The sequence below is a fragment of the Hippocampus zosterae genome, chromosome 19 (assembly GCF_025434085.1).
Source record: "Hippocampus zosterae strain Florida chromosome 19, ASM2543408v3, whole genome shotgun sequence".
Taxonomy (NCBI): domain Eukaryota; kingdom Metazoa; phylum Chordata; class Actinopteri; order Syngnathiformes; family Syngnathidae; genus Hippocampus; species Hippocampus zosterae.
Genome location: NC_067469.1, coordinates 377,412 through 401,690, shown reverse-complemented (window position 1 = coordinate 401,690; position 24,279 = coordinate 377,412). Strand labels below are relative to the sequence as shown.

The 24,279-nt window shown below is 55.2% G+C and overlaps 6 protein-coding genes and 3 non-coding genes across 11 annotated transcripts; 1 reads left to right on the top strand and 8 right to left on the bottom strand.

The window, feature by feature from the left end:
• Positions 1-13: 13 nt before the first annotated feature.
• rps12 (ribosomal protein S12) lies at positions 14-2,549 on the bottom strand. Its single transcript, XM_052053506.1, has 6 exons — positions 2,451-2,549; positions 2,279-2,325; positions 1,661-1,777; positions 1,119-1,221; positions 589-690; positions 14-104 (listed from the first exon to the last, which is right to left on the bottom strand). Exons 2-6 carry the CDS (start codon positions 2,290-2,292, stop codon positions 42-44), a joined length of 399 nt encoding a protein of 132 aa, XP_051909466.1. The 5' UTR covers positions 2,293-2,325; positions 2,451-2,549; the 3' UTR covers positions 14-41.
• On the bottom strand, positions 782-864 carry LOC127592743 (small nucleolar RNA SNORD100). The gene has a single exon (XR_007960209.1). It is a non-coding gene; the product is annotated as a small nucleolar RNA SNORD100 (small nucleolar RNA).
• On the bottom strand, positions 1,292-1,374 carry LOC127592742 (small nucleolar RNA SNORD100). Its single transcript, XR_007960208.1, has one exon. It is a non-coding gene; the product is annotated as a small nucleolar RNA SNORD100 (small nucleolar RNA).
• On the bottom strand, positions 1,860-1,935 carry LOC127592738 (small nucleolar RNA SNORD101). Its single transcript, XR_007960205.1, has one exon. It is a non-coding gene; the product is annotated as a small nucleolar RNA SNORD101 (small nucleolar RNA).
• Positions 2,550-2,979: 430 nt separating the features above from the next.
• Positions 2,980-4,038, bottom strand: zgc:153284 (uncharacterized protein LOC751696 homolog). The gene is made up of 3 exons (XM_052053507.1): positions 3,868-4,038; positions 3,616-3,783; positions 2,980-3,220 (listed from the first exon to the last, which is right to left on the bottom strand). The coding sequence occupies exons 1-3, from the start codon at positions 4,009-4,011 to the stop codon at positions 3,158-3,160; spliced, it is 375 nt and encodes a 124-aa protein (XP_051909467.1). The 5' UTR covers positions 4,012-4,038; the 3' UTR covers positions 2,980-3,157.
• A 344-nt stretch (positions 4,039-4,382) lies between these two features.
• LOC127592599 (deleted in malignant brain tumors 1 protein-like) lies at positions 4,383-11,188 on the bottom strand. The gene is made up of 16 exons (XM_052053495.1): positions 11,077-11,188; positions 10,790-10,816; positions 9,962-10,288; positions 9,574-9,864; positions 8,992-9,306; positions 8,631-8,915; positions 8,240-8,554; positions 7,754-8,053; positions 7,350-7,658; positions 6,629-6,943; positions 6,207-6,515; positions 5,515-5,808; positions 5,085-5,420; positions 4,899-5,006; positions 4,698-4,782; positions 4,383-4,623 (listed from the first exon to the last, which is right to left on the bottom strand). Exons 1-16 carry the CDS (start codon positions 11,117-11,119, stop codon positions 4,491-4,493), a joined length of 3,792 nt encoding a protein of 1,263 aa, XP_051909455.1. The 5' UTR covers positions 11,120-11,188; the 3' UTR covers positions 4,383-4,490.
• A 551-nt stretch (positions 11,189-11,739) lies between these two features.
• Positions 11,740-13,798, bottom strand: sh3bgrl2 (SH3 domain binding glutamate-rich protein like 2). Of its 2 annotated transcripts, none has more exons than XM_052053509.1 (4): positions 13,211-13,798; positions 12,786-12,959; positions 12,367-12,447; positions 11,740-12,106 (listed from the first exon to the last, which is right to left on the bottom strand). In XM_052053509.1, the coding sequence occupies exons 1-4, from the start codon at positions 13,256-13,258 to the stop codon at positions 12,098-12,100; spliced, it is 312 nt and encodes a 103-aa protein (XP_051909469.1). In that variant the 5' UTR covers positions 13,259-13,798; the 3' UTR covers positions 11,740-12,097. The 2 variants fall into 2 exon arrangements, with proteins under 2 accessions (XP_051909469.1, XP_051909468.1); XM_052053508.1 differs by having other exon boundaries at positions 11,744-12,106; positions 12,786-12,971.
• Positions 13,799-14,040: 242 nt separating this feature from the next.
• Positions 14,041-19,025, top strand: lca5 (lebercilin LCA5). Its single transcript, XM_052053496.1, has 9 exons — positions 14,041-14,512; positions 15,551-15,928; positions 16,079-16,296; positions 16,446-16,751; positions 16,896-17,033; positions 17,144-17,240; positions 17,319-17,449; positions 17,677-17,836; positions 17,917-19,025. The coding sequence occupies exons 2-9, from the start codon at positions 15,577-15,579 to the stop codon at positions 18,621-18,623; spliced, it is 2,109 nt and encodes a 702-aa protein (XP_051909456.1). The 5' UTR covers positions 14,041-14,512; positions 15,551-15,576; the 3' UTR covers positions 18,624-19,025.
• ccm2 (CCM2 scaffold protein) lies at positions 18,878-23,856 on the bottom strand. 2 transcript variants are annotated; one of them, XM_052053502.1, is made up of 10 exons: positions 23,430-23,856; positions 22,034-22,210; positions 21,878-21,961; positions 21,480-21,663; positions 21,263-21,399; positions 20,995-21,130; positions 20,726-20,783; positions 20,510-20,645; positions 20,234-20,372; positions 18,878-20,094 (listed from the first exon to the last, which is right to left on the bottom strand). In XM_052053502.1, exons 1-10 carry the CDS (start codon positions 23,457-23,459, stop codon positions 19,784-19,786), a joined length of 1,392 nt encoding a protein of 463 aa, XP_051909462.1. In that variant the 5' UTR covers positions 23,460-23,856; the 3' UTR covers positions 18,878-19,783. The 2 variants fall into 2 exon arrangements, with proteins under 2 accessions (XP_051909462.1, XP_051909461.1); XM_052053501.1 differs by lacking the exon at positions 23,430-23,856 and adding an exon at positions 22,601-23,411.
• Positions 23,857-24,279: the final 423 nt, after the last annotated feature.

The following is a 24,279-nucleotide window of genomic DNA, read 5'->3' as shown; positions in this document are numbered from 1 at the left end:
GAGAAATGTCGTGAGTTGCAAAGTCTTTTTATTGTCTCCTTTTACTTCTTGGCTTTGAAGTATTCCTCAATGACGTCTTTGGCTTGAGACTCCTTGCCATAGTCCTGTGGCGGGAATTCAAAAGAACGACAGAAAAACAAAAACGTTTAATCCAGGAGGTGGGCCGTTTGGACTGTCGCGGTGTGGGGGAGGGACAGACGGACAGAAACAACCGGGGGCTTTGGTTGCGGCAGCCGGCGTTTTTTGGCGGGTTGTGGCCATTTTCAGGGGCCCCGGTCAGCACAGGCGAGGTGACGGGGTTCGTACAGTGGCGGTCCTTCTAGCCAGTTTAAACAACAGCTGCGCGGCACGGCAGGGCCACGGCACCTGGACTTGTCTGGCACGCAAAGCTCGACGCGAGACGGGATCTAGCGACGCGAGCGCTTCCACTCGGGCGGAAGAGGGTCCAAGCCCGCCTTCCCACAGAGCCATTTTAGATCCATTGAACAAAAATGAGGGCATACTCGCTCTCACCCCCAGTTTTGAAAGCACTTTCCAAACCCATTTGGATTTTTAGGGTTGAAATGGAGGCTTCTCGGTAGTCGTTACCTTGACGACGACGCAGCTGCAGCCCACCACCTTGCGGGGTTTGCCCTCGCGGTCAATCTTGCAGAGACCGACCCACTCGCCGAGCTTCTTGTTGTCGTCAACCTGAGCGAGAGAGCGCGCGCACGTCGTCACATCCCATCAAAGCAGTTGTAAACAACAACGGTAGGAGAGAAAGGAAAGGCGGCAACTTGGCTGCATCTCAGACACAAATTGGGTAACAGTGGCAAAATCGTCACGGCTTTCAGTAGAGGGAGCCAGATTATCATCAGCGATGCAAGCCGGGCCTTCCAATAAACAGCTCCGCATTTTCCATTTTAAAATCAATTTCCCCGATAAGACAATTGAAAATTGAAAAAACCGTTTTTATACTATGTGGGTGTGGAACGATTCTTCTTTGATCAATTGCAGTAGTTCAAACCAAATCACCAGGCCCCAAATCTTCAAATATGCACAATTGGTCAATTCAGACCGAAGGACTTCCTTATGAACACGACAGCAAGAGGGAAGAGAGGTCACGCAGGTTGGCTAACCTTGATCAGGTTGATCTGATGCTCGGCGCAGAGGGCCTCCACCAGCTTGACGTACATGGGCTCGTCGCAGTTGGCAGCGAGGACACACAGGTGGGCCTGGCGCCTGAATTTCATCCAAGAGCGCAAGTGTGAAAGCCGTGAAATTGCAATGGAAAGCCTCGACACTTTTGTGCAACATCTCAGACACAATTGGGTAACAATGGCGTTCCTCTTCAGAGTGTTCAGTAGAGGGAGCCAAGATATCATCACTGATATGTGCTTTGACCCAAAACGGTGGCACCTTGACCTATCGGCTTCATTCACCGACGAACACGCTCGAAACCGAGATCAACTTTCCGCCGATACTAATAGAAACGCCAGTTATTCATTCCGGTCTGCACAAAACACACATTTGTTTGTCACTGAAACACTTTCTTAGAAAGCATGTTGAGGGGGTTATTAAAAAAAATAAAATAAACGAGACGAAGCAAGTGCCACGGATTTGGTAAATTGCGTCACTGGTAAGTCAAGGTACCACAGTTCATTTGGGACAGCAGACATACTTGTCCAGAGCTTTGGCAGCCTCGCGGATACCGCGGGCAAGGCCGTCGTTGACGAGTGCGGTCTTCAGCACTTCGGGGAGAGCGGTGTTGACATCCATCACACCTCCGGCGGCAACGCTGTCATAAAAAAAAAAAGGGGGGGGGTAAGCAAATGCACAACAGAAAACCTCCAATGGGGAAAGGTGGTAAAGAGCTTCCAGCTTGTCAGAAAAGAAATGTCACCCATTGGAGAGTGAAGGGGTATCCGACAAAAGATGACAAGTCATCATTCAAGCACGCGGAAGCTGAGCTGAACGATTGTCTCCCCCACGTACGGAGCAAAATGAGATATGTTCAACATTTTAGTGATTCAACGTAAACAACTTGCGGTAAGAAAAGCAGCTTGAAGCTGGCACGCTACGCGCCCTTATTGGCTAACTAGGCAAGACAGCGAAACCGAGTCGTGAAGCGGCAACACTCGAACCACTTCGTTCAAATAAAGCAAAATAAAATGCCTCTCGAATCGTTCAATTGAAACAACACCTTTACGGTGGAAGAGGGGTGAAACATTGAGCAAATTATAATGTTCCAATAATGTCTCGGTTTGTACGTCCCACATGAGCCCGACGCTATGCTTACCCTTCCTCGGCCATTGTTGATTTAGGATGGACGGCGGACCTAAACTTCTGCAATAAAGCACAAACGGCACGTAGTAGTTATTTTCCATGGCCGATCAGATGTTTTGGGATTGTCACAAAGCAGGATGGAATATTAATTGAGTAGATTGTGTCCCGCCGATGAGCGAACGTACCTTTTCCTCCTCTGGAGTAGTTGAAAGAGGACGTCATAAGTCCGCGACACGGTTTTCATGTCGCTTGGAAGGCCCCCCTCTCAAATGACGGCGCCCGAGGACTGCCTGCTTTGTTCTGATTTAATTCATGAATAGCAAACTAAACATGCGACTTTTAGCATGTCCATTGCTCTTATTATGGACATATACACACATCTGCTGACTAATGGGGAATAAAATTGCGCACGTCACTCAGTAGGCCATGTAAGGAAAGGCACACAAGATGAGCTGTGCCGTCACAGTGCAGTACGAATATTCAAATAAAAAATATTCCTTTCTCATGAGGCTGCGTAGTACAAGAAGTAATCTCCCGAATTGAATAACTGCAATACCTTTGGAGACTTTTGAGCTGCTTTGAATGGCTCCTTTAAATTGGCTGGATGAAATGTGCGCCACAATTGATTTGTCTATGTGGTTGTCAACCAATACACGGTGAAGAAGACGGCGATCAAGTCGTTTTTAACTTGTTCTTTATTGGACGGCGATCAAGTCGTTTTTAACTTGTTCTTTATTGGTTTGCGTCATTGAAGGGAAAGTCAACCCAAAAACACAGGCACAGGGAGAAGATACAAACTCCACACTAGAAGGCCAGACCCTGGAATTGAATGCCGGATCTCTGCCGTGTAGTGCGGTCGTGCTAGCCAGTCGCTCTCAGTGTCCTCTCAGAGTTAGATTTTGAGAAAAGCTCCCAAATCTTCACACTCAAGTGCTTCTTCGAACGCAGTCATGTCCTGAATGGAGAAAAGGGGGTTGGGGGGTGGGGGGGGGGGGACACAACATGTGACAACATGTAGCGTACATGTATTTGTTGACGGAATTGTGAATCACGGTGCCTGTTATTTTCACACACCTACTTGACAAAGTATTGCTGATTGCGAATCGAGTTTACTCGGACTACACCGCACTCAAAGTTTGAGTCCGGGCTCGCAAGTCAAAGTAAAAAAAATGTCGCAAATGAGTTCTGGCATCTCAAGGCAACACTGGAAATGCTTGAAGAACCAGACTACAGTTCAGGGCGTGTGTCGCTACTGTGTCTGTGCGCCGTTGTAAAAAGCTCAAATATTGATTTTAGTTGCATGTGCCCACACACCGTGACGGGATGAATTAAAAAAAAACAACAACTTACTCCGCAGTAAGTATTCCCGTTACATATTTGCGGTGGCAATGCTTTTGGGTCCCCAACGATAGACCTCATTAATTCCTTGTCCGCATCACTCGCGGCAATGTCCACTCTCTCAAAAGGAATCTTCTTGCTCTCAAGGACCATGAAGAGTTTCTGTTGGTCTTTCTTGGTCTGGAGGAAAACACCATTGAAACAAGTACGGTAGACTTTTGGGACCAAGTCACCTTAAGTCCGCAAAAGGGATCAATACTGTACCTGAGAGTTACCGCTCACACTGGTGTAAAACACTTTGACTGGCATGGCTGCAAGTTGAACCCCAAAACAAGTGATTTCAAGAAGCAGCGTCCGGTGGCAGAACCCGTGTGTCAGAAAGCAGACAAGGCGAGCAGGTTTGGACATGATTAACCTGGGCGTGGGGAGCGTGTCGCCACGCCCACTATGTGTGCCACTACCTTTCCAGTTGTGGCTTATTGACACGCACACGCACAAAGAAGTGCTTCGTTGGAGTAAAAAGAAAGTTTTATTGTTTTGTACATGTACAAACACTGCTAAGAGCAACAAAAAAAAACAGCACGATAACTCGGCGGAAATATTTAAGGTCTGGTGTTCACTCCTTCAAGCAACAAATGGCCACTTTGGTGTTAGGCCAGCGCACGAATGCCATCCATCCTCGTATGCCGGTTAGCTGAGTAGCAATTGCCACGGCATGGATGGTGGTCGAGCCCCGGGGGATAGGGACCGAATTTGGTTATAATACTGAAAACATTTGCAACAAACTGCAAAAAGACGGAACAGCGTGTAAGCGGGCGTCGACCGTACTTCTGAAATGAGAGCAATGGAGAGAGCGCATAATAAGCGAAGCAAAGATATCGGCGCGATCAGGAGAAAACCAGCGGTTCCAGCTCATAACACACTCGGCCGGCCAGGTCCTCGGGGACCGTCTCCGCAGAGTCCGCTTGGGCCGTCTTGTCTGCCGGTTGGCTCGGAGCGCCACCCTCGCCGGCGGCCGCGCTGAGGAGAGAAAGCGCCTTTTGACACCATTTCGCGTGGGGTGGAGCTGAAAAGCAGTTTTTTCTTTTCCCTACCCGCCCTCGAGTCTTCCGTTGCCCGTGTCGTTCAAGTCAGCCTTGCCGACTCCTCCGAGTCGGTTGCCGAACTGAACCGAGGTGCCTGGAAGTGAGAACGAAACGTCCTGAGCGAAAATTCCCAAAGAACCGTCTGGGAGTCACGACCTGGCATCTTTTGAGTTTGTTTTAGAAATGACTCATTTGGACACGAGAGCTTACCGGCGCGCTGCCTCCTTCTTCTCCAGACCAGGTAAGCCGCAACGATAATCAGCAACAGCAGCAGCACCCCGCAGACAATTCCCGAGAGCGCGGCCGAAGACGTGGCGGCTGCGGGCGATGACCGGACGATAAATTTGAGCGTGGGCGAAAAGTACGGCCGAGCCTTCGGAGCTCTTTGGGTCTCACCGACGACGTTGATGTACAGCGACGTGGAAGGAGCGGACCAAAAAGCCACCGAGGAGAAGTTGACGGCGTAGAGGCAGACGTAAGCCCCTTGGTCTTTGTCCTCTATATTGGGGAATTCAAACAAGGCCACGTAGAGAAGCGTGTGTCCAAACGCCGCCTTGGCGCTGGTGGCGTTGGTGTCGGTGTTCTTCAGGTAGAAGGTGCCGTGGGCGTACAGGGAGTGTACGGAGCACGTGAGGGAGAAGCTGCCGCCCCGCGTGACCGACACCTCCCGCGGGCTGTAGATCACCATCACCTGCAAGGTGGTCATGGATATGAGCGGCTTCTCCAGCGACACTGACAACAAAAGACACAGACGCGGCTGTTTACGGCCAAGCCAGCAAAGAACCCGGCGGTTGTACGAGTCGAGTCGAGTCGAAGGGGGGAGCACCTTTGACGGCCAGCTCCACGGGCTCTCCCTGCGGGTAGTAGATGATGTCACTGTCCACTTTCTTCTGATACTCGCAGAAGTACGAGCCCTGGTGGCTGAAGTTGACTCTGTGCAGGCTGAAGGTGGCCGCCTCGTTCTCGCTATACTTTTGAAGCTTGAAGGAGCCCTGTAACTTTTTCAGCAGGAAGGTGCCGCCTACGTGCTCGGTCAGGATAGTGCAGGTGAACTCCACGTTCTCGCCCCACTTGACCTCCGCGGAAGGACTCACCGCGATCAGAGGCTTCTCCAGAGCACCTTCAACGACAGGGGGATGTATGACAATTGATTGATGTTTACTGAGGTGCAAGGGTGTACAAGGGAGAGGGGGGGGCAGGGTGTCACTGTTGCAATAGAACATGTCATTTGGCCGTTTATTTACAGTGGAGCGAGCTTCAAGCATCACCGCTGGTTTACTATTCAAACGGCAGGCAAAAAAAAAAAAAAAAGAATCTGCGGACCGAGTAGGGAGCCTTGTGGAACACCAGCGGCTTTCTACGCAATTTCTGCAGAATGTCATGTCAAAAATCGACTGGAACCGATATACGGCAAACCCATGTGGACCACTATCATCATTTAAGGAGTGACGGTGAGTTACCACAGTAAAAAAGAAACAGTTGGACGACCCCCCCCGCCCCCATAAGGTCGTTGATTACCCAAACAGATGACTCCGGCGTCCTCGGAGTGGCCGCAGTTGTTCTCTCCAAAACCCTGGTGGGTGCAGTGCGTGATGGCCAACTCTTGGCCTTCGCACACCACGTTGTCCAGCCATATGGGGCCGGCGCCCCGCCCAAAGTGCGCGGCGGAGGGGGCCGACACGGCGTGGCCGCAGCCCAGCTGCCGGCACACCACGTCGGCGGCGCTGAGTTCCCACTCGTCGTCGCACACGGTCCCCCACTGGCCGGCGTGGAACACCTCCACCCGGCCGGAACAGCTGCCCAAGCCGCCAACCAGCTGCAGTTTTGCTGCGAGCGAACAACTGAGTGAACTCTCAACTTTCAGGACCCCCCCAAAAAATACCAAGGCAAAATGGACCTCGCCAACGCGGCTGTCGCGACTGCATCCAGAACTACTTGACCTGCGCAGGAGACGCCGGCGTCGCGCTCATGCTCGCACGTGGAGCCGGTGAAACCCTTGAGCGAGCAGCGCTCAAGAGAGGTGGCGTTGGCGAAACAGGCGTCGCTGGCCTCCGCCACGGGCCCCACGCTTTGACCGTAGTGGGCGCCGCCGTGGACGCTCACCACGCGGCCGCACTCCAGACGCTCGCACACCACGTCGGCTTTGGCCAGGTCCCAGTGGGCGTCGCACACCGAGTGCCACGTGTCGCCGTGCTGGACCTCCACTCGCCCCGTGCACTCGATGTCGCTGTTCACCAAGCGCACCTCCAAGCTGTCTGCAAAGAACGGCACCGAATGAACAGAGCTTGAAGACGATCCCGAGACCGGCGCTCAGCGGCTTTCGTGAAAGCGGCCGCGGCTGCTTCTTGAATAATTCAAAGGCCCGCCACTTTCACACACTCACGTTCACTTGGAACGACCGTATACGTTCGTGACTGTGGGTGTCATTCCACAGGCGGCCAGTGGGCGGCGGCGCGCTATTTACTTTGACGCTGCAAGTTTGAAAGGCAAAGACCATCGATCGCAACGGAGACACCGATTGAGCGCCTCCCGGGCTTCAATCGGGCTTTTTAGGCTCATTAAAGAGCGCTGGCGGGTTTCTGGGTTCGGCACGGTGATGCCATTTTGAAAGTCGACGGCAAATTCGCAAAGTTGCTCACGACGGCGGACGTTGGCTGTGACCTGAGCAGATGACGCCGGCGAGCGACGTGGTGTTGCACGATGTCTCCTGGGAGGAACTTTGCGGGCACTGGGCCAAGGTGGACTCGGTCCCGGTGCACTCGATCTGCGCGGTCCACACGTGCCCCGAGCCGCGGCCGTACTCGCCGCCCGTGGTGATCTTGCGGGCGTCTCCGCAATTCAGCTGCTTGCACACCACGGCCGCGTCGTCGCCGTCCCACATTTCGCCGCACACGTCTCCCCAGCGGCCTTTGTCGTAGAACTCCACCCTGCCGGCGCAGCGGTGGCGCCCGCCGACCAATCTCACGTTGCCTGCGGGAGAAATTTGGAGAAAGAAATTCTCCAAGTCCAAAAAGTCCACCCCCCCCCCTCCCGCCCCCGCAAAGACTTTGCATGGAAAAATGTACCCGAGCATTGGACAGCCGCCGCCTCGGCGCGATCGCGGCCGCTCCGGACGTCCTCGTGCAGCGAGCACTGCGCGAGCGAAGTCTCCCTGCCGTTGCAGGAGACCTGGTAGCCGCCGACGTCGGCGCTTTGGCCGAACGATCCGGCCGCCTTGACGGGATCGCCGCAGTTCATCTCCCGGCACACCACCGTCGCTTCGTGCAACCCCCACTGGGGGCTGAACACCGACCACCAGTGGCCTCGGTGGTGGAACTCCACCCGGCCCGAACACTGGCCGGTCCCGTTGAGCAGTCTGATGGTGGCTAGAAAGAAGGGAGAGCGAGCCCGCTGCAAAATAGCGCCGTCAACGGGAACCTTTTTGGGCCGCTTGCTGGTGTCGCAGTCGGCTACAAACCGACGACGGGGGCACGGGCCAAAACCACCACCGCCAAGCGTACGGGGAGACGCGTGGAGGCGAAGCCGGCGGAGGGACGCTGAAACGGGCTCACCTGAGCACGAGACCGAAGCGTCCTCGCCGTGATTGCAGTTGTTCTCGCCGAAGGCCGAACGCGGGCACTCGCTCAAGGACGACTCGTTGCCGGCGCATGCCACGTCGTCCAGCCAGATGGGCCCGGCGCCTTGGCCGAAATAGGCGCCCGATTTGGCGGTGATGGCGGTGCCGCACTCCATGGCCCGGCACACCACCTGAGCGTCGGCGATGTCCCACGAGTCGTCGCACACGCTCCCCCAAACGCCGTCGTGGTACAGCTCCACCCGGCCCGAGCAGCGGTCCGTGCCGTTGACCAGCCGTAGCGTGGGACTGCCTGCGGACGGCGCTCGGCCATTACGGAGGCTTTTTCGTCGCTCGCGGTCCGGCGAGCGCGTTGCGCTCGGTCTCACCCTGGCACGAAAGCGAAAGGCCTCGGCACGCCTCGGAGGTCTCCCGGACGCCGCACTGCGAGAAGGAGGTGGCGCCGCTGGGGCAGGAGGCCGCGTAGGCCCTGAGCCGGCTTTCGCCAAAGTCCTCGACGGATTTGGACGGGCCCCCGCAGTTGAGCTCCCGACACACCACGCCGGCCTCCTTGGCGCCCCAGTTGCGGCCGCACAGCTTGCCCCACTCGCCGTTGTGGAAGACCTCCAGGCGGCCCGAGCACGGCGTGCTCCCGTTGCTCAGTCGGAGCGTTTCTGGAGCCGCCAGATGGGGAAAATGGGCATCCCGGGAAAAGGCAGCGAGCGCGCGCCCCTCCGGAAAAGTCGGCACCTGAACAGATGACGCCGGCGTCCTCCTGATGGCTGCAGTCGTGCTCCCCGAATCCTCGGTGCGAGCACTCGGCCAGCGACTTCTCCTGGCCCGTGCACTCCACGTCGTCCAGCCACGTTTGGCGCTCGCCGCTGCCGAAGAAGGCCTTGTACTTGACTTCCAGGGGAGCCCCGCAGCCCAGCTCGCGGCACACCACGCCGGCCTCCTGCACCCCCCATTTGTCGTCGCACACCGTGCCCCACTGGCCCAAGTACAAGATCTCCACTCGGCCCGCGCAGCGGTTGGTCCCGTTGACCAGACGCACCGGTTGGCTGTCTGGCCGGGAAAAGGCGGCGCAAGCGGAGCCGCTGATCCAGAATGCTCTCGTTCGCGCGCCGCCGCCAAACGCAGCGCTACCTCGTCATCGCCTGCAGGTGAGCAAGGGCCGGCGACGCCGAGACCTTTGCGGCCGCGTCGCCTTCAAACTCGCGGTGAGCGTTTCGCTCCGTTAGCAGCCTCTAGCGGCGGGCGGCGGAATCGCGGCAACCCGAGGTAGCGCTGCGCCCGGCCTCGAAACGCGAGCGTCGCCGACGGCGGACTCACCGTAGCAGGAAAGGGCGGCGTCGGCGCAGTGCTCTGTGACGGCTTGATGCGAGCACTGCGAGATGGAGGTCTCGTTGCCCGAGCACGTGGCTTTCACCGCCGACGCTTGGAGGGAGCGGCCGAAATCCGGCTTGTCGGCGGACACCATAGGTTTACCGCAGTTGATCTCCCGGCAGAGCACCTTGGCCTCGGCCAGGCCCAGCTCACCGCAAACTTTGCTCCAGTGGCCGTCCAGGTAGACCTCCAGTCGGCCGTTGCAGCGATTGCTTCCGTTGCTCAGTCGCACGTGTTCTGCCGCCGCCGCCGCCGCCGTTTAACGGAGGAACAGAGAGAAGAGCGGGACATATCGATTCACGTTCAACGGAGGCCGGCGCGAGGCCAGTCTTACCCGAGCAAACCACCCCGGCATCTTGGCCGTGACCGCAGTTGTTGTCGCCTAAGGGCCTGTGCGGACACTTGAGGATGGAGGGCTCGTTTCCGGCGCAGCGCACGTCATCCAGCCAGATTTGTTGGCGGGCGTAGCCAAAGTGGATTTCGGCTTTGCGGATGGCCAGCGCCGAGCCGCAGTCCAGCTCGCGGCACAGCACCTGGGCGTCGGTGAGGTCCCAGTGGTCGTCGCACACCGTGCCCCAGGCGCCGCTATGGAGGACCTCCACGCGGCCGGAGCAACGTGACGACCTTTGGCCCGCCAGCCTCACGTCGCCGCCGGAGCATTCTGGGAAGTTAGAGTCGCTCAACTCCAGTGCGCCTTCGCACAAAGCCCACGCGCCAAAAACAATTCGGACCGCGACGAAACATACGAATGACAAAGACTGTGCGCAAAAACGGTCCAACTCGCAAAAGCCAAAGCATAGCAATGAATTTTAAAAGGAGTTTGAAAGATGGCCAGCCAAGGGGGCTTTCCAAACTTTCCAAAAAGGCCCCATCCCCTCGCAGCCTCCGCTTAGTTCTCCCCAAAAATGTCCAGTCTGGAAGAAGGTGAGCGAGTGGCAAAAAAAGCCGCCGCCGTTTGAAGGCTCACGATTCCCGTAAGGTCGATGCTAATTTGCGTCCGGCCGTCGATGGCGTTTGACGCGATTGCTTCGCGTGAAGCAAGCGGACTTTTGTTCGACAACATCAACTGTATTTTCATTGAAAAGAGAACATTCTGGAACAGATGCCCCCCCCCCCGCGAGAAACGGGCTTCCGCCCTTTTACCTCAACGGCAAATACTGACCTGTCCACACCAACGCATGTAGAAAACCTGAGGCAGAAACGATTGACAAACGGTGAGATTCCATTCATCGTTGATGCCACTTTGAACATTTTCAACTTCGGCGACACCCGCAGATGACGACGCAAAAGTCAAATTGCTCAACTCGACCGTTTTTTTGCATTGAACGAGTCATCGATCTGGTATCCAACCTGTTTTGTCGCCCACAAAAATGTTTCCCTTCCCAGATTTTGACGTGGATTCTTGGACGCCTCGTTAAGCAGATGGCGAGAGAGGCAAAAAAAACTCACCTAGTGTCAGACAAAGAAGTTTCCCGTCACAAATGGAGATCATAATTCAACGCGGTCGATAGCCTGCCACGATTCAGACAGGAATCGTGACGCGGGACTGCCAAGATAATTGATGCAAAGTCAAAAGTGGAAAATGTGCCCGTTGAGCGCAATCCTTTGCGGCTCAGGCGCCGCACAGAAACATGCAAAATGTGGACTCGGACCGCAAAAGCGTGTTGACATTCGGATCAATCATTAAAGGTGAACCATGACAGGTTTTTTTGGGGGGGGGGGAACAACACAGTGGATGGAGAACATCCTCACCGTAGTTTCTCATGCAGATTTTTATCTGCATTATGTGACGCGCTCATTTGTACAATTGATTTTTTTTCGAGTCAAATTACAAATGTTATACTCGTTTTCCTTGCAAATGTTAAGACGTGTTTTTAGAAAACGCAAGACATTTTGTCTCGTGAAATAACAACCCCCCCCTACAGTGAAATGCCGTCTCCTTCACGGCGCTCTAAGAGTATTCGCTCCTCTATTGATTTGCGGGTAAATCATTGCAGAGGCGTGTTTTGATGGGAAACGCCGAGTGCCGCGGGACGAGGGGTCAGGCATGGTGCCACGCTCGTCCAGTCAAAGTGCAAGCGCGTTCTCTGCAAACTTGCAAGAATGGAAATGAAACTATGAGACATCGTTTTGAATTGGATGGAGTCAACGTACAGACTTTAATATTTTGCACGGTGGCAGATTGACATCAAGATGCCGAATTGCTAAAGTAACAACGTGAGTAGAAAAGTCCAGGCAACGTGGGTGGATTTGCTCAGCGTGTTGAGCTACTTGTATTGGAAAGCCCCTCAAGTGGTGAGCAAAGGCGGTGCCAAACAATTTCACGATTGTCAACGCTCCCCTCATTGGGGTCCAAAAGTCTCTTTGATCACAGCCTACATGAGGATTTGGAGGGAGTCCCACGGTTGGCGTCGGCGGAAAGGAGACACGACACAGGAGGAGCTTGCGCCTTGCTGTTCGCTCCCGCCCTCTAAGACTCCTGCGGTACAAAACAAACAAACAACACCCTCCTTATCATTTGGACACAGGAGGACGTCAATGGGAAACGCTCGTCTTGCGTGAACCACGTCTTGTGCAACCACATGGGTCTCCTTTGGTCAACCCACCACGAGATGAGAGGAGCAAGGAAATACGTCCGATGGCCACCAAAGAGAGGCCGGGCTGCCTCTCCCATTTCAAACAATTCACGAAAAGCGCTAAAAAGTCAAGCGGGACGTCGGCCAAGCGGACGTGCCTTACTTTGCCAGAGGTTTGAGAGGCGAGGCCCAGGAAGGCAAAGACGGCGTTGTTCTCTTTGGACCGGAAGAAGTCCTCGTAGTCCTGCCGGGAAGGAAAAAGGGTGTGTTCAAGCCTCGGCCCCGCCCCTTTCATCTTCCGCGTCAAATCTGGAAGCAATTTGACGAGAGCGACGGCACGTAATCCGCGACGGGATTACGGCGGGATTACGGAGGCGGCGTGCAGTTTGGACACGGGATTGAGCCTCAACGCACAATGGCCAGGAAAAAGGGAGCTCCCTCCGCAGCCGCGGCCATTCCAATGGACATTGTAGCCTCAGACCGCCACATTGATGCATTTAAAAAAACAAAAAGATTCCGGCACGGAAACAAATGCACATGATGGTGAGGCGCACGCAGGTGGCGAGGGTGTCTCCATCCTACCCCGCAGTAGACGTCGTCATTGAAGATCTGCGGCGGCAGCGGGTTGCCGTCGGGCGGCCGCTTATCGCCAGGGATGTGGCGGTACATCCAAAGCCGCTGCTCCTCCAGCATGGCGATGTCCACTTGCTGGAAGCGGATTCCGTTGGCCTCCAGGAAGCCCACCACCGCCTGCTGCTGCTTTTTCACCTGCCGACACACACACACACCGGCAGCTCCTTCCTTACACTCACCCAAAGAGTGTTTTTATTCCGGGGTACTGTGACTGACTGGACTTTCCCCACCTGTGATCTGAATAGAACTTGAAAACGAGTGTACTTTCTTGGTCAATGATCAAAGGCAATGCGCCGTTTTACGTCTAGTGACTTATTGCATTGAATCAATAAGCCAGAAAGAAAGAAAAGTGAAGAGAATCCCTCATCACTCACCGCCACAGATCCACTTGAGGAGGCGACGTAAACCTTGATGAGGACCATTTTAAGCGCACATGAGGAGCTCGCCGAGGGGAGAGCAAGTTGAACCGACGCTCTCGCTCAAAAGCAGCGAAGGAAGCGATAAACGCGCACCACGAAGTGTGTTTTATTACATGACAGAGAAGACGACGCCTTCGTTTAAACTACGCTCGTAGTCACGCTTGGATTGACAGGCTAGTGATATTGAACGCTACGCTTCCGGCGTTACTTTTCAAATTAAAATCGACAGAGTCATGTTCTTCCATTTCCTCCTTTTAACGCGCCGACGATTAAAATATTAGCTACAGAAAAGCAAACGCTCTCTCTTAAATACTGGGTTAGGCTTCATTTACATTTCAAGCCGACGAAATCCGACACATCCTTTTCTATTTTGAAGTTTTATTTTCAGACTTTACTGGCATTAACAGCCTCAAAGTTGGGGTTTATTTTGATGAATGGCCTTTATTCTCGGCTTTTTTCGCAATTAATAGCCTTGGTCTTCATTGTATTTGATCTAGACTAATAAAACCGAAGAAAGAAAATATTTAAGCTTAAACAAAACATTTTACTCACATCCACTTTGTCTGACTCCGCAGATGATGACTAGTGAAAACACGATGATACTTCAAAGTGAGAAGATAAAAATAAAAATAGGAAAAAATAAATAAAACGAAAAAAAAATATGAGAAGAGATGACTGGTGCCAAAGGTGACACCATCACTTCGATTCCCAGTCAGTGCAACGACCGCATTTTCCCCCCGGAAACAGTATTGTTTATATTATTCTAGCCCCCCCCCCGGCCCTTCCGATTAATTTGGTTTGATAGCGATGGAACTTTTCAGTACCTCTGCACCGCCGTAGGCCGAGTCAAGCGCGTAATGTAACGCAAGACGATCTGGTGACGTCACCAACACGGTTCCTATGCAACGGCAGCCAGCCAGCGATGGCCGTCATTCCTGCTCTCCGTCCTCCCTCCCCCTCGTCCCAATCTCGACCCACAATCTCGGGGGATCCACACAAGCTACCCGCGCGCACAAGACGCTAATGTTGAATTGGGACAAATAAACAACGCGGGGAGGATACCTCGCGCGGCTTTGTAGCAAGTTAGCGGTGTTAGCTTAGCCACAACTTTAAGCCCCCCCCCCCCCTCACCGTGGATCTCAGGCGAGTTTTCCCACTCTTGAGACGGTCCAACAGTCATGTCAAATTTAGCGTGGAAACCACGAGCCTTTCCGGTGGGGTCATGGCCGTGAAGGTGGAAGACGAGGACACCTAATGGTAAGACCCGCCTCAGCCGTGGCAGTGTTTAGTTGTTCTAACCGAGCAGCCCAGCCCGCATAGCTTTCCGTTAGCTCCTCCAATCTAGCTGGTCGGTTGGGGTGGCGTTCAAAACACACACACACACGCGTTATTTCTTGAACGTGGACAAATTGGTGCTTGAGGCCCAGTTGTGTGTGTCAGCGGTGACAATCAAGTATCCGACAAGAGCAGACGGCGGCGAGGGTTTAAGCGTAATCCCGTCGAAGGTGGAGGGAGTCCCTTCCCAATGCTTGCAACGACACTCCATCCGATTTTAGTAGCAAACTAAACAAGAATTCAGACTAGGAAGGAATACTTGGACCGAAGTGGACAAGCGCGCGACTCGTCGAGGTGACCACAAGCTTGATTTTGGCTTTGCGGGCTTGCGTTGCCATAGAAACGTGCCCATCAAGCCGCTCCGACTTGGGCTCGTCTCTATTTTGGCCGCAGTCAGACTGTGGCTCGCGGTTCAAACGGAGCGCCAATGTCCGATTTTGTTGCGCTCCCGCATGCAGTGGACCCCAGTTGATTGCGGGGAACGCATCACGGACCTCACTGAGCGAGAGAGCGGCCCTTTGCATCTGTTCTCGCTTCCTCCGGGTCAAGGGATCAAATTGGATCACTTTGAGGGTGTGAATAGAAGACCGTCTTGCTTCAAGCCGTTTGTCACGCCCAAGTGAAGTTGACATAACCCAATTAGCCTCGCCATTGACCCATGGAGCAGGTAGTGACCACAACGACCGCTACCCTGAATTCTTGGTGCGAGACTTGCTCTCATGTCCGTTTTAAAGCCTCGAGCGCATCGTGTTGTTGCCAAGAGAGCGGCAAGTCCTCAGAGCAAGCCGTCGGTCTCGGTTATGTCAAGCGTCTCCACCTCCATTGCTCGGTAGCAAGATGGAGGTCGGCTAGTCAATGTTGATCTTTGCCAATCTTTTATGAGCCGCCTTCTTTCTGAATAAGCATCCGTGAGCGTGACGATTCTTCCTTTCTCTCCCCTTGCCAAACCGTTCACGACAGTCTCGCCTTGGTGAACTCAAAACAAAATGGAGTCCAAGTGCAACGCCTCCGAAGACGACTGGGATGACAATCGGAGCCGACGCTCCCTGGGGATCAGGAAGAGTCGAGCGGCGTCCGCCAGCAAAAAGCACAAGCGTTCCAAGAACTACCGAGACAGGATCCGGGATGAAAAGCTGCCTTCCCGGACTGAAATCTACCCCGCCGATCCCCAGCGGGCGTCGGACGACGAGGGGCGGCGGAGCAAGGGCGCGTCTTACTCGGATGACTACGACAACGATTCGGAGCGCTCGCTCTCGCCGTTCGCGCCAGATCCGACGCTCTCGCCGACGCCGCCGGCCCGCGCAAACCTGATTTCCAGCAGTTCGCCCTACAATACAGGTTTGCCGCGCACCTGGAAAGGAGACGAGCGTTTTCAACAACAATTACGTTTGATAAAATTGATTTTTTTACTCTTTAATAAGACACCATTAGGCGATGTTTGAAGTTAAATTTGAATTTTGCATATCCCCCCCCCCCCCTGGACGCCAGGTATGGAGAAGCGGGTCCGGTCCCGCCCGCCGCGTCCGGGCCGAAGCCGCGCGACGCGGTCGCACAGCAAAGAATCCCTCCCTCCCAGAGACCTGGACCCCCTGACCAGGCAAATGCTGTCGGGCCGTTTACTGAAAATCAACGAGTTGCGCAACGTGCACGGCGAGCTGCAGCTGCGCATCGCCGAGCTGCAGAAGGAGAATCGGATTCTTAAGCAGGTACTCTCACTTTAAGAAATCAATTCCAAGTAAATGTCATTGATAAAGCCGTGTGCCAGCGGCCAATTTAGAGATTCCTCCAGGAGCTCCATTTTCGAGCCGGTTAAAGTCGTAACTCGGCTCTCATTGAAGTTTATTTGGGGCGGCAGCTTCACACGCGTCAGGAGAAGGCCCTTCAGAACTACACGGACGCCGAGAGCAAAATCTCCCAGATGCTGTCGTGCCACGCCAACGAGACGCACGTGCTGCGCGAGCGGCTGCGGCGCACGCGGGAGCGCGAGCGCGCCGCCGAGCGCCGCCTGAAGGAGAAGGAGGAGCAGCTGCTGAGGAGCCACGCCACCGTCGGACGCATGAAGAAGCTGGTGGAGCAGCGCGAACTGGGCGCCCGCGAGGAGCTCAGCTGCAAGCTGGACCAGGAGAGGGCGCGGACGCACGAGGCCGAGCTCAAAATTAAGGTGCCCACCACGACGGTTCATGGGCATCGTGCCGCCATGGGGCGCTAGAACGCAAGCCGCACACAAATTCTTTTGAAATGTAGCCGCGTGGTTTTCAACTCGCCTGTACCTCCAACGCTCGGCTTTGTGTGCACGTGCGTGCAGGAGCTGGAGAGGAACATGGAGCTGATGAACGGCAGCCACCACAGGCAGCTGGCGGCCGAGAGGAAGAAGACGCTGGCCGCGCAGGAAGACGTGAGGAGCCTGCAGAAGGAGCTGGAACAACTGGCCAATAAACTCAGGGTGCAAACCGCACACTCGCCACCTCACTTGGGCAAACGGTCTCTGCGCCGTTGCCTTTCTCCCGCCATCACCCCCCACCCAAACGCAAAGGTGAGCGTCGTCTTTTGCAGGAAAAAGAGCGGGAATTGGAGAGCCGCAACATTTACGCTCACCGCGTGGGAAAAGCCTCACCCAGGAGAGCCGCCGACGGCGAGCCCAAACACAAAGGTGAGGCAGAAACGCCCTTCGAGCAGACGCGTTACAAAAAGACGAGCGTGGCGCAATTAATCGCTTGTCCGGAAAAAGTCTGCAGCCGGACGCATTCCAAGGCGGTGCAGACGCACGAGTGCGGCGGCGGCAGCCCAGATTTCCCATCACCTCCACCCGCCTTGGTGGAGGACAACGAGCCCGCCCCTGACGGATACCTGTCCCTCAAGGTAACGTCTCCGCCGATGTAGTTTTGCCTTGAAAAATCTCTTCCCTCATCCCGACACCAAACGAGCCAAAAGCCCACGAGAACCTCCCATCTTGATTCGCCGGCCTAACTCGGTCTACCTTCCGACGCCACTAGAAAGCGGGGAACTCGCCACTTTGCAGCCAACGGCGAGCCATTGCGAAGGCGGCCCACATTTTTTTTTTTGTTTCTCTGCTTTGACGTGGCCAGCAAGCCGACGCGGTGGACAGTGGAGCCAAACCGAAGCGGGAGCATCCGAAGAAGACGGGCCAAGACCCGAGAGACTCGAGTGAAGCCAAGGAGCCGGAGGGGGAACGTCAAGCAAACACTCCGGACGGCCTCGACGTGACGGCCAAGCTATTCGGCGCCGGTGAGTGGAGCGCACAAAAGCGCAATGGCGGCCGGTCCGCTTACCGGCGTACTTGCCGTCGCGCCTGTGATTTGTCGCAGACTGGCAGAAAGAAAAGGAGGAGGTGGAGACGGGCGGCTTCTTGACCAACCCGCGCAAGAGCGTCCGTGCCCAAGAGGAAGCGCACCGCCGGTGCAACCGCCGCGACGCCGGCGGGGACGCCAGCGGGGACGCCGGCGAGGCGCGTCGCAGAAAAGACCAGCTGCTGGCCAAGATGCGAGAAATCGACCTCCAGAACCAGGAGGCGCGCAACCCCGTCTTCGTCGACTCTTCCGACTCCAACGCGGCGGCCTCCTCCTCCGCCGCCGAGCCATCGCCGTCGCCGCCTACGGCCCGGCGGCGAAGCCTCTGCTCCCCCAAGTCCGCCGACGACTGGATCTTCGCCGGCTACGCGCCCTCGCTCGGGAAGCCCCGCCAAAGCGCGGCCGGCGGGGAGGACGGCGACCACGCGCTGGAGGCCATCGGCGTCTTCAGCCTCAAGGGCGCCGAGACGGCGGAGAAGAACAAGAAGTCGTCGCTCATGCAGCAGCTGTTCGGCTCTCTGGCGACGCCTTTGGGCGAGACCCGGACGGCGGAGCTGCCGGACGGCGCGGCGGGGGGCGGGGCGCGGGGAAACTCGCGAGCGGCGGGGCGCCTCGGCTTGGGCCCGCCGGCCGCCTCCCTGAGCGCTCGGCACGTGGTGGACAGCCGCCCCGCCGTCCGCGTCATCCCGTCCTTCGACGACGACATCGAGGAGCTCACCTTGTAGCTCCGCTTTCAACCGTACCCGACGGGTCACTAAAATGGACGACCGATTCGTCGGAGTGGGCGTCCCTCCACGGGGGGGGGGGGGGGGGGGGGGGGGGGGGGCGCGCCGATTCATGGACGCTTTCATTTCAAAGTCGGATTCCATCGGATCGAGCCGAGCGCGATGACTTTTGACTTGTGGTTTTCATACATTTGAACATATTTGCCGATCGTGCTTTCGAGCTCGGTCTCTCCAACAAGAAGACGCATTTCCAATTCATTTGGTCAGTGCTGGCAGCACTTTTCTGTTCATTTATTGCACTTGGCACACGAAAAAAAGGACAGTGTGTTTTTCCACATCTGGTGTCTTTAGGCATTTGCGGTGACATTTCGTTCCTGATTAAACGTGCACCCTTTTTAAAAATCGCAGAGGACATCGAATGGGACCGTCATTCGGGACCGTTCCACTAAAGCGGTTCATCAAATCCATGATTTCAAGAACCCATTTTTCAAAGTGGTGTCAACCCCCCCCCCCCCCCAGACGCTTGGAACACATCGTAACTTATTTTGAAAAACGTTCTCAACGCACGCTAATTGTGCGAGGTGCGTTCCATCTGTTCAGGCCTGTCATGTCTGATCGTGGGCTACAGGGGGCGCAAATGGCCCGGGATACTGCTTACAACACTTTGGTGTCGATTCCAAGTCCTTGAATTTGGTGAGAACATCACCGCCACAATCCAATGTTCACTTTCTCAGAGTTTTCTTTGGCAAGCCGCCGAAGCAGTGAACCAGTCAAGCTCGAACGAAGACGTTCAACCAAGCTTGACGAAGTGACGGCTTGATTTGGTCGTTAGGCCGTTTCAGAGAGCACAAAATGAATGATGGTTTCAAAATCCCTCCAAAAATGGTGAACGAGAGGGGGTACGTTGCACGCTACTAAAAAGAACAAAAACAAACACTTACATGGGGCGGGGGGGCTGGCCCCCAAATACAAGATGATTCGATACAGTGGTGAGGAAGGGGTTGTCGCTACATTGCCGACAGCGTTGGCAGATACTGCCGATAAGCGAGTAGAAAAATGACGAGAGATTGACCGCGTGTCAGCCTAAGTGCACTTGCTTGACTTCATATGACTTCTAACCTTCAGTATGACGACGCCGTCCATCAATCGAGTCCGAGGCGTTACGGCGCGGCGCCTTCGCCTTCCAGGCTACAGCCGAGCGCTTCAATGTCATTGCTGATGTCGCTGATCATGCGGTCCCACTCGTCGCCCTCCGAGGTCTCCCCGCCCTCCTCCGGGCCCTCATCTGAGGCGGCGCCATCCCTCCCTCCGCCGCTTCCCGCCGCGCCATCGGCGGCAGAGTCGGAGTCGGCCACCCGCCGGTAGCGGCCGAAGCTGTCGGTGATGATGCCGCGGCCGTCCTTGACGCCGATGGTCTCCAGGAAGTTCTCAAAATGCTGACTGTCCTTCTCGGGGATGAAAGGACGGAGGCCTGTGACGGACAACGGGAAAAGGTGTTGTTCCGTTTGTACGCTGCACATAAACGTCAAAATGACATCGCCGCGAATGAACGGTGGACAATTCACTAGTTTGTGTCACGCGACTAAAGACGAAAAGAGAAGAAGTCATACCGAGCAGAAGAAACTTGCGGCTGTCCCCATAGAGCTGCCGCAGGTTAATGCAGAACTCGTGGATGGAGGAGCCGTTGCGGTAGTCGTGCAGCAGCGCGGCAAACTGCTGGATTTCCTGCGAGGACAGCTTGGTGCGCAGCTGCACGGCACAAAAGGACCGCCGGGGTCACCATCAGGAGCTTCAAGCGGTCAACAGATTTCCCCAAACGCTCGACCGATCACACCGTGATAACAAAAAAAATCTATAAATGAAGAGAAGGCGGCGGGCCGAGCTACCGTGGTCATGTAGTCCTGGAGCAGCTCGGCGGCCGTGGCGCTGAGCTCCCCTTCGCTCGCCGCCTTGGCCTGAGGGGAGGCGGGCCCAGAAGCCGACGGGGAGCTGCCGTCCGCTTCCATCGATGCCTGAAATGGACTTGGGGTCGGGGGAGGGGGGCTTTTCAAAGAACATGAACGACGTATAGGGTGAGGGAAAATGAGACGGCGAGCTCTTACAAAGGGCTGGCCTCGCCTTCAAAGGCTTCTTTCATGTCCACTTTGCTTGACGAGTCATCTGAGGAGGCATCCAGATGGACGACAAAGTTAGTACTTGAGCACCCCGGGTCCAATTCTCTTCCACCTTTCTCGCCAACATCGTGGCAGAGGACGCCGGCGGACCGTCCAAAGGCGCCTTTTTCGTTGAATACGTTTATCGGGGCAATCCAAATTTGAAAGCGTCATACTAACACGCGTTTGATTCCCGAGAGTCGGCTTCCGACGCTTACCGCTGTAGAGGGAAAGATGTCTGGTGGGCGTGGTGGCTCCGTCAAAGATGGCTCTGTCCAAAAAGTCGATGGTGGACTCGGTGTAGACGATTTGAAAGACTTGGCTGAGCAGCAGGCACAGCTCCTCGGCGGCTGCCTAGCACACGCAGCAGCAACAACAGCGATGGATCATTTTCCCCACCTTCTCCCGTCCCAAATATGACATCCAATCACGATGATCTTTCTTTGAGGCAAATTGCTGCGAAGATGACCACGGAACGCAACGTACTTTGTCGTCAACGGCGAGGACCAGCAGACAGCACACTTCCACCAGCACGGCCCCGCTCTCCGACAAAGAGCTTAGCGTCTGAGATTTGTTGAGATCGGGACAGGAGCTGGGACACGGAGAGCCTCCGGATTCCTGGGCTGAGGAGCGGAAGCGAGAAGTACGCGCAACGCTTCGGCATCGCGATTGTCGTCGGGCACGCCGGCGCTCCGCTTCGTACCCGTCTTGATGACGACGAGGTGCAACGAGTCGTCCCGGATGTAGGACACGGCGGCAATGTCGTGGATGGGCACCCTCAGGATGATGTCCTCGCCGTCGCGCCACACCAGCTTGACGTTGTAGGCCGACAAGCTCACCACGGCGTCCTGCTCCGACGTCAGCTGGCCCGCCAACTGATGCGTCTTCTGCCGACAGGAGTGACGGTCACGCTTGCGCGGTCGCCTCCGGAGACGGCCCCGGGTCTCTAAGGCCCGGTCCGAGTCAAGTCCTCGACCACGAGTGCGAGTCAAAAGCTACGACCAACGACAGCCTGCCGCTCCGGCTCGGAGTCGCGCGGCCCAGAGACCTAAAAGTATAGAACCCCCGTTCGAAAGTCTGCGGTGATTCTCGCCGACTTACTCTTGCAGTGTCAATGAGCTGGAGGACTTCGGTCCTGCTCGATGGGTTCAAGTATCCCGGCACCGATGTCAGCTGTCCCAAATACTAGAAAGAACACAGCACCGAGTCGTGTCAATTAAGGTTCGTCTCTTCTTTGTGTTGGGAGTTTTCCCTCACTTTGACTTCCTTCTCGATGTAGTCATTGAGCAGGATGTCGGGGTCGATGCGGTGGTCGGGTTGCGAGAGAGAGACCGTGTGGAGTGCCCGGCGCTCCGCGGACTTCTCCTGCGCCTTCTTGTCCCGTCCCTTTTCGCCCTTCAGGAAGACCCGCTTGAAGGGCGACACGATCCCAGGCTGAGGGGCGAGGGGGAGAACCCGCGGGCAAGTTCAGAAAACACCCAGACGCTTACAGCACGCATCGCAGTAACAACAATTGACCTCACCAGGAAAAAAAAAGGAAAAGAAATGGCTCTCGTTACTCGGTGCGAGCCGTCACCGTGTACACTGGAAAAGAAGAAGCAACCACTACGGCCCCGATACTTACACAATGTCTTCTGCACAGGTTGGTGAGAGCTTCCGACGCATTGCAACTGACTAATTTGGATTATGTCGCCGCCATAGGACTCCCCCCCCCCCCACTTAATTCGGAGTATGCCACGGGACACGGTTTCATTTTCTCCTCTACTGCATCAAAGCACTAACCCGAAGAGGCTTCTCAATCAGTCCAGAATTTCAAGAGCCTACCTCGTACTCCATGCAACCAAATGCCAGCGGATTCCCGTGATTGTTGAAGTCGTTTACTCTTCGAACTTTACGCGTATGTCTCAGGGCGAGACGCGCGAGGCACAACAACAGAAAAGGGAAGACGTTGCCTGGGGAGGAAGTGGACCGCCGCAGCATCCTGTGATGATGACACCGGCGCTCAACCTCGACGACGGGGCAACGCTGCATTATTGAACACCGGGTGGCTTCGCGCGGCAGGTGCATTAACATTGTATGCTCGCTAGAGAAAGGCGAGCTCGCAGCTGTTCGATCCGAGCCCGTTTCTGAGCCGCATCGGAACCAAATAATCTTCACGCTTTTGTTCGTGTCGCTTCAAGGAGAATCGCTTCTTGCTTTTAACGTTCATACTCTGACGTTTACTCGTCGTACCGAATCCACGGGCTGTCGTTTAACCAAACGGCAAAAGGTCGAACTGTTATTTTCGATCCGAGAGAGACTGGAGAATAAATGCGTGATGAAGGCAACGTCGCCTACTCTGCAATTAGCACAGCTTACTATCGCCCTCGAGTGGCACAAACGAGAAGTGCAGGACGCATGACATCACTATCATGGACGACCGACGAGCCATAATCGATTGAACGCATTTAATTTATGAGCGGAATATGACTCATTCATGCTGTACACTCTCGTGTTTCTAATGCTGGTTTATTTGGTACCAGAGAGACGTCATGATAGCTCCGGGACTAATTTTGGCGTCAAACCCACCTGGTTCGGCGAGCTAGAGCGGGTTAGCATGCTAGCCAAACAGTAGAAGTAAGCGAGTGGCTGGCCGTACAGAGTGTTAACTTGCCTTTTTCACTTTTTTCACATCTTCCTCCATGTCTACGGCGAGGTCCTCTTCCTCATGTTCTGCTCGCCGCCTGCCCCTCGACCGTCCAAGCGCGACGCGACATAATCAAAACGAAGATTCCGAGAACTCCTTCCAACGTTAGCTTAGCTTGCTAGCCTAGCACGGATGAAGTTGGGGTGGGTGATAAGCGCCATTCTCATTTTTGGACGCCTGCCGAAGTCCTTTGGCGGAAAGGCGCCATACGAGCCTTCCGGTGTGAATCCAAACGGGGGGAAGGTGTTAATCTACACGCCTCGCCGATCGCTCGCGAAACAAAGTGGAACAAAACAATCCAAACTTTTCAACCGTGCCGCCATTTTGGGCGTCGAATGCGGTCAGTCACGCACAGCAGCGCCCCCCTTTGGTCCAAGTGGCGACACGCAGCCAGTGCACGCTCACGAAGTTTTGCAAAAACCACACAAAGCGGAACGGACCCCTTTTGCCGGCACAAAAAAAGAAACATGCTCTTAGACACGATTAAAAAGCTCTCACGCGAACTCTTACACTACAATATAAACCTCCGAGGTCCGTCAGCTCGGGGAATTAACGGAGAATCCAAAGTAAACACGGCGAGTCAGCATTTAGCTGCTATGCTGGCCGCAAATATACTAAGCTGCCAACAGAAGTCAAGCGTGAATGCGTTCAAATCCAGTTTAAAACCTACGCGCTCCACCGCTTGAGCCAGGAAAAGTGTTTGCCGAGGCCTGCGCCGCCACTTGGCAACCACAAACGCTCCATTCAGTGGATGCTTCGGAGTGTGAAAAAGCTTTTAACCAACGCAGGTTGCTCACAGACTCCAAGCCGAAGTTGC

Coding starts and splice junctions, on each gene's coding strand:
- rps12 (XM_052053506.1), bottom strand. Junction 1,222..1,660: donor GCTGCCAAAGCTCTGGACAA/GTATGTCTGCTG, acceptor GATGAAATTCAG/GCGCCAGGCCCACCTGTGTG. Junction 105..588: donor GCAGCTGCGTCGTCGTCAAG/GTAACGACTACC, acceptor TTCCCGCCACAG/GACTATGGCAAGGAGTCTCA.
- zgc:153284 (XM_052053507.1), bottom strand. CDS start 4,011: ATGTCCAAACCTGCTCGCCTTGTCTGCTTTCTGACACACGGGTTCTGC. Junction 3,784..3,867: donor GTGTGAGCGGTAACTCTCAG/GTACAGTATTGA, acceptor GTTTTCCTCCAG/ACCAAGAAAGACCAACAGAA. Junction 3,221..3,615: donor ACGGGAATACTTACTGCGGA/GTAAGTTGTTGT, acceptor TTCTCCATTCAG/GACATGACTGCGTTCGAAGA.
- LOC127592599 (XM_052053495.1), bottom strand. CDS start 11,119: ATGATCTCCATTTGTGACGGGAAACTTCTTTGTCTGACACTAG. Junction 7,659..7,753: donor GGCGGCTGTCCAATGCTCGG/GTACATTTTTCC, acceptor TTTCTCCCGCAG/GCAACGTGAGATTGGTCGGC. Junction 5,421..5,514: donor CGTGGAGCTGGCCGTCAAAG/GTGCTCCCCCCT, acceptor TTTTGTTGTCAG/TGTCGCTGGAGAAGCCGCTC.
- sh3bgrl2 (XM_052053508.1), bottom strand. CDS start 13,258: ATGGTCCTCATCAAGGTTTACGTCGCCTCCTCAAGTGGATCTGTGGCG. Junction 12,972..13,210: donor CCTCAAGTGGATCTGTGGCG/GTGAGTGATGAG, acceptor GTGTGTCGGCAG/GTGAAAAAGCAGCAGCAGGC. Junction 12,448..12,785: donor ATGACGACGTCTACTGCGGG/GTAGGATGGAGA, acceptor CCTTCCCGGCAG/GACTACGAGGACTTCTTCCG.
- lca5 (XM_052053496.1), top strand. CDS start 15,577: ATGGAGTCCAAGTGCAACGCCTCCGAAGACGACTGGGATGACAATCGG. Junction 16,297..16,445: donor AGAATCGGATTCTTAAGCAG/GTACTCTCACTT, acceptor TTGGGGCGGCAG/CTTCACACGCGTCAGGAGAA. Junction 17,034..17,143: donor AACTGGCCAATAAACTCAGG/GTGCAAACCGCA, acceptor CGTCTTTTGCAG/GAAAAAGAGCGGGAATTGGA.
- ccm2 (XM_052053501.1), bottom strand. CDS start 22,849: ATGTTAATGCACCTGCCGCGCGAAGCCACCCGGTGTTCAATAATGCAG. Junction 21,400..21,479: donor CCTCGTCGTCATCAAGACGG/GTACGAAGCGGA, acceptor TCCGCTCCTCAG/CCCAGGAATCCGGAGGCTCT. Junction 21,131..21,262: donor TCCTCGCCGTTGACGACAAA/GTACGTTGCGTT, acceptor TGCGTGTGCTAG/GCAGCCGCCGAGGAGCTGTG.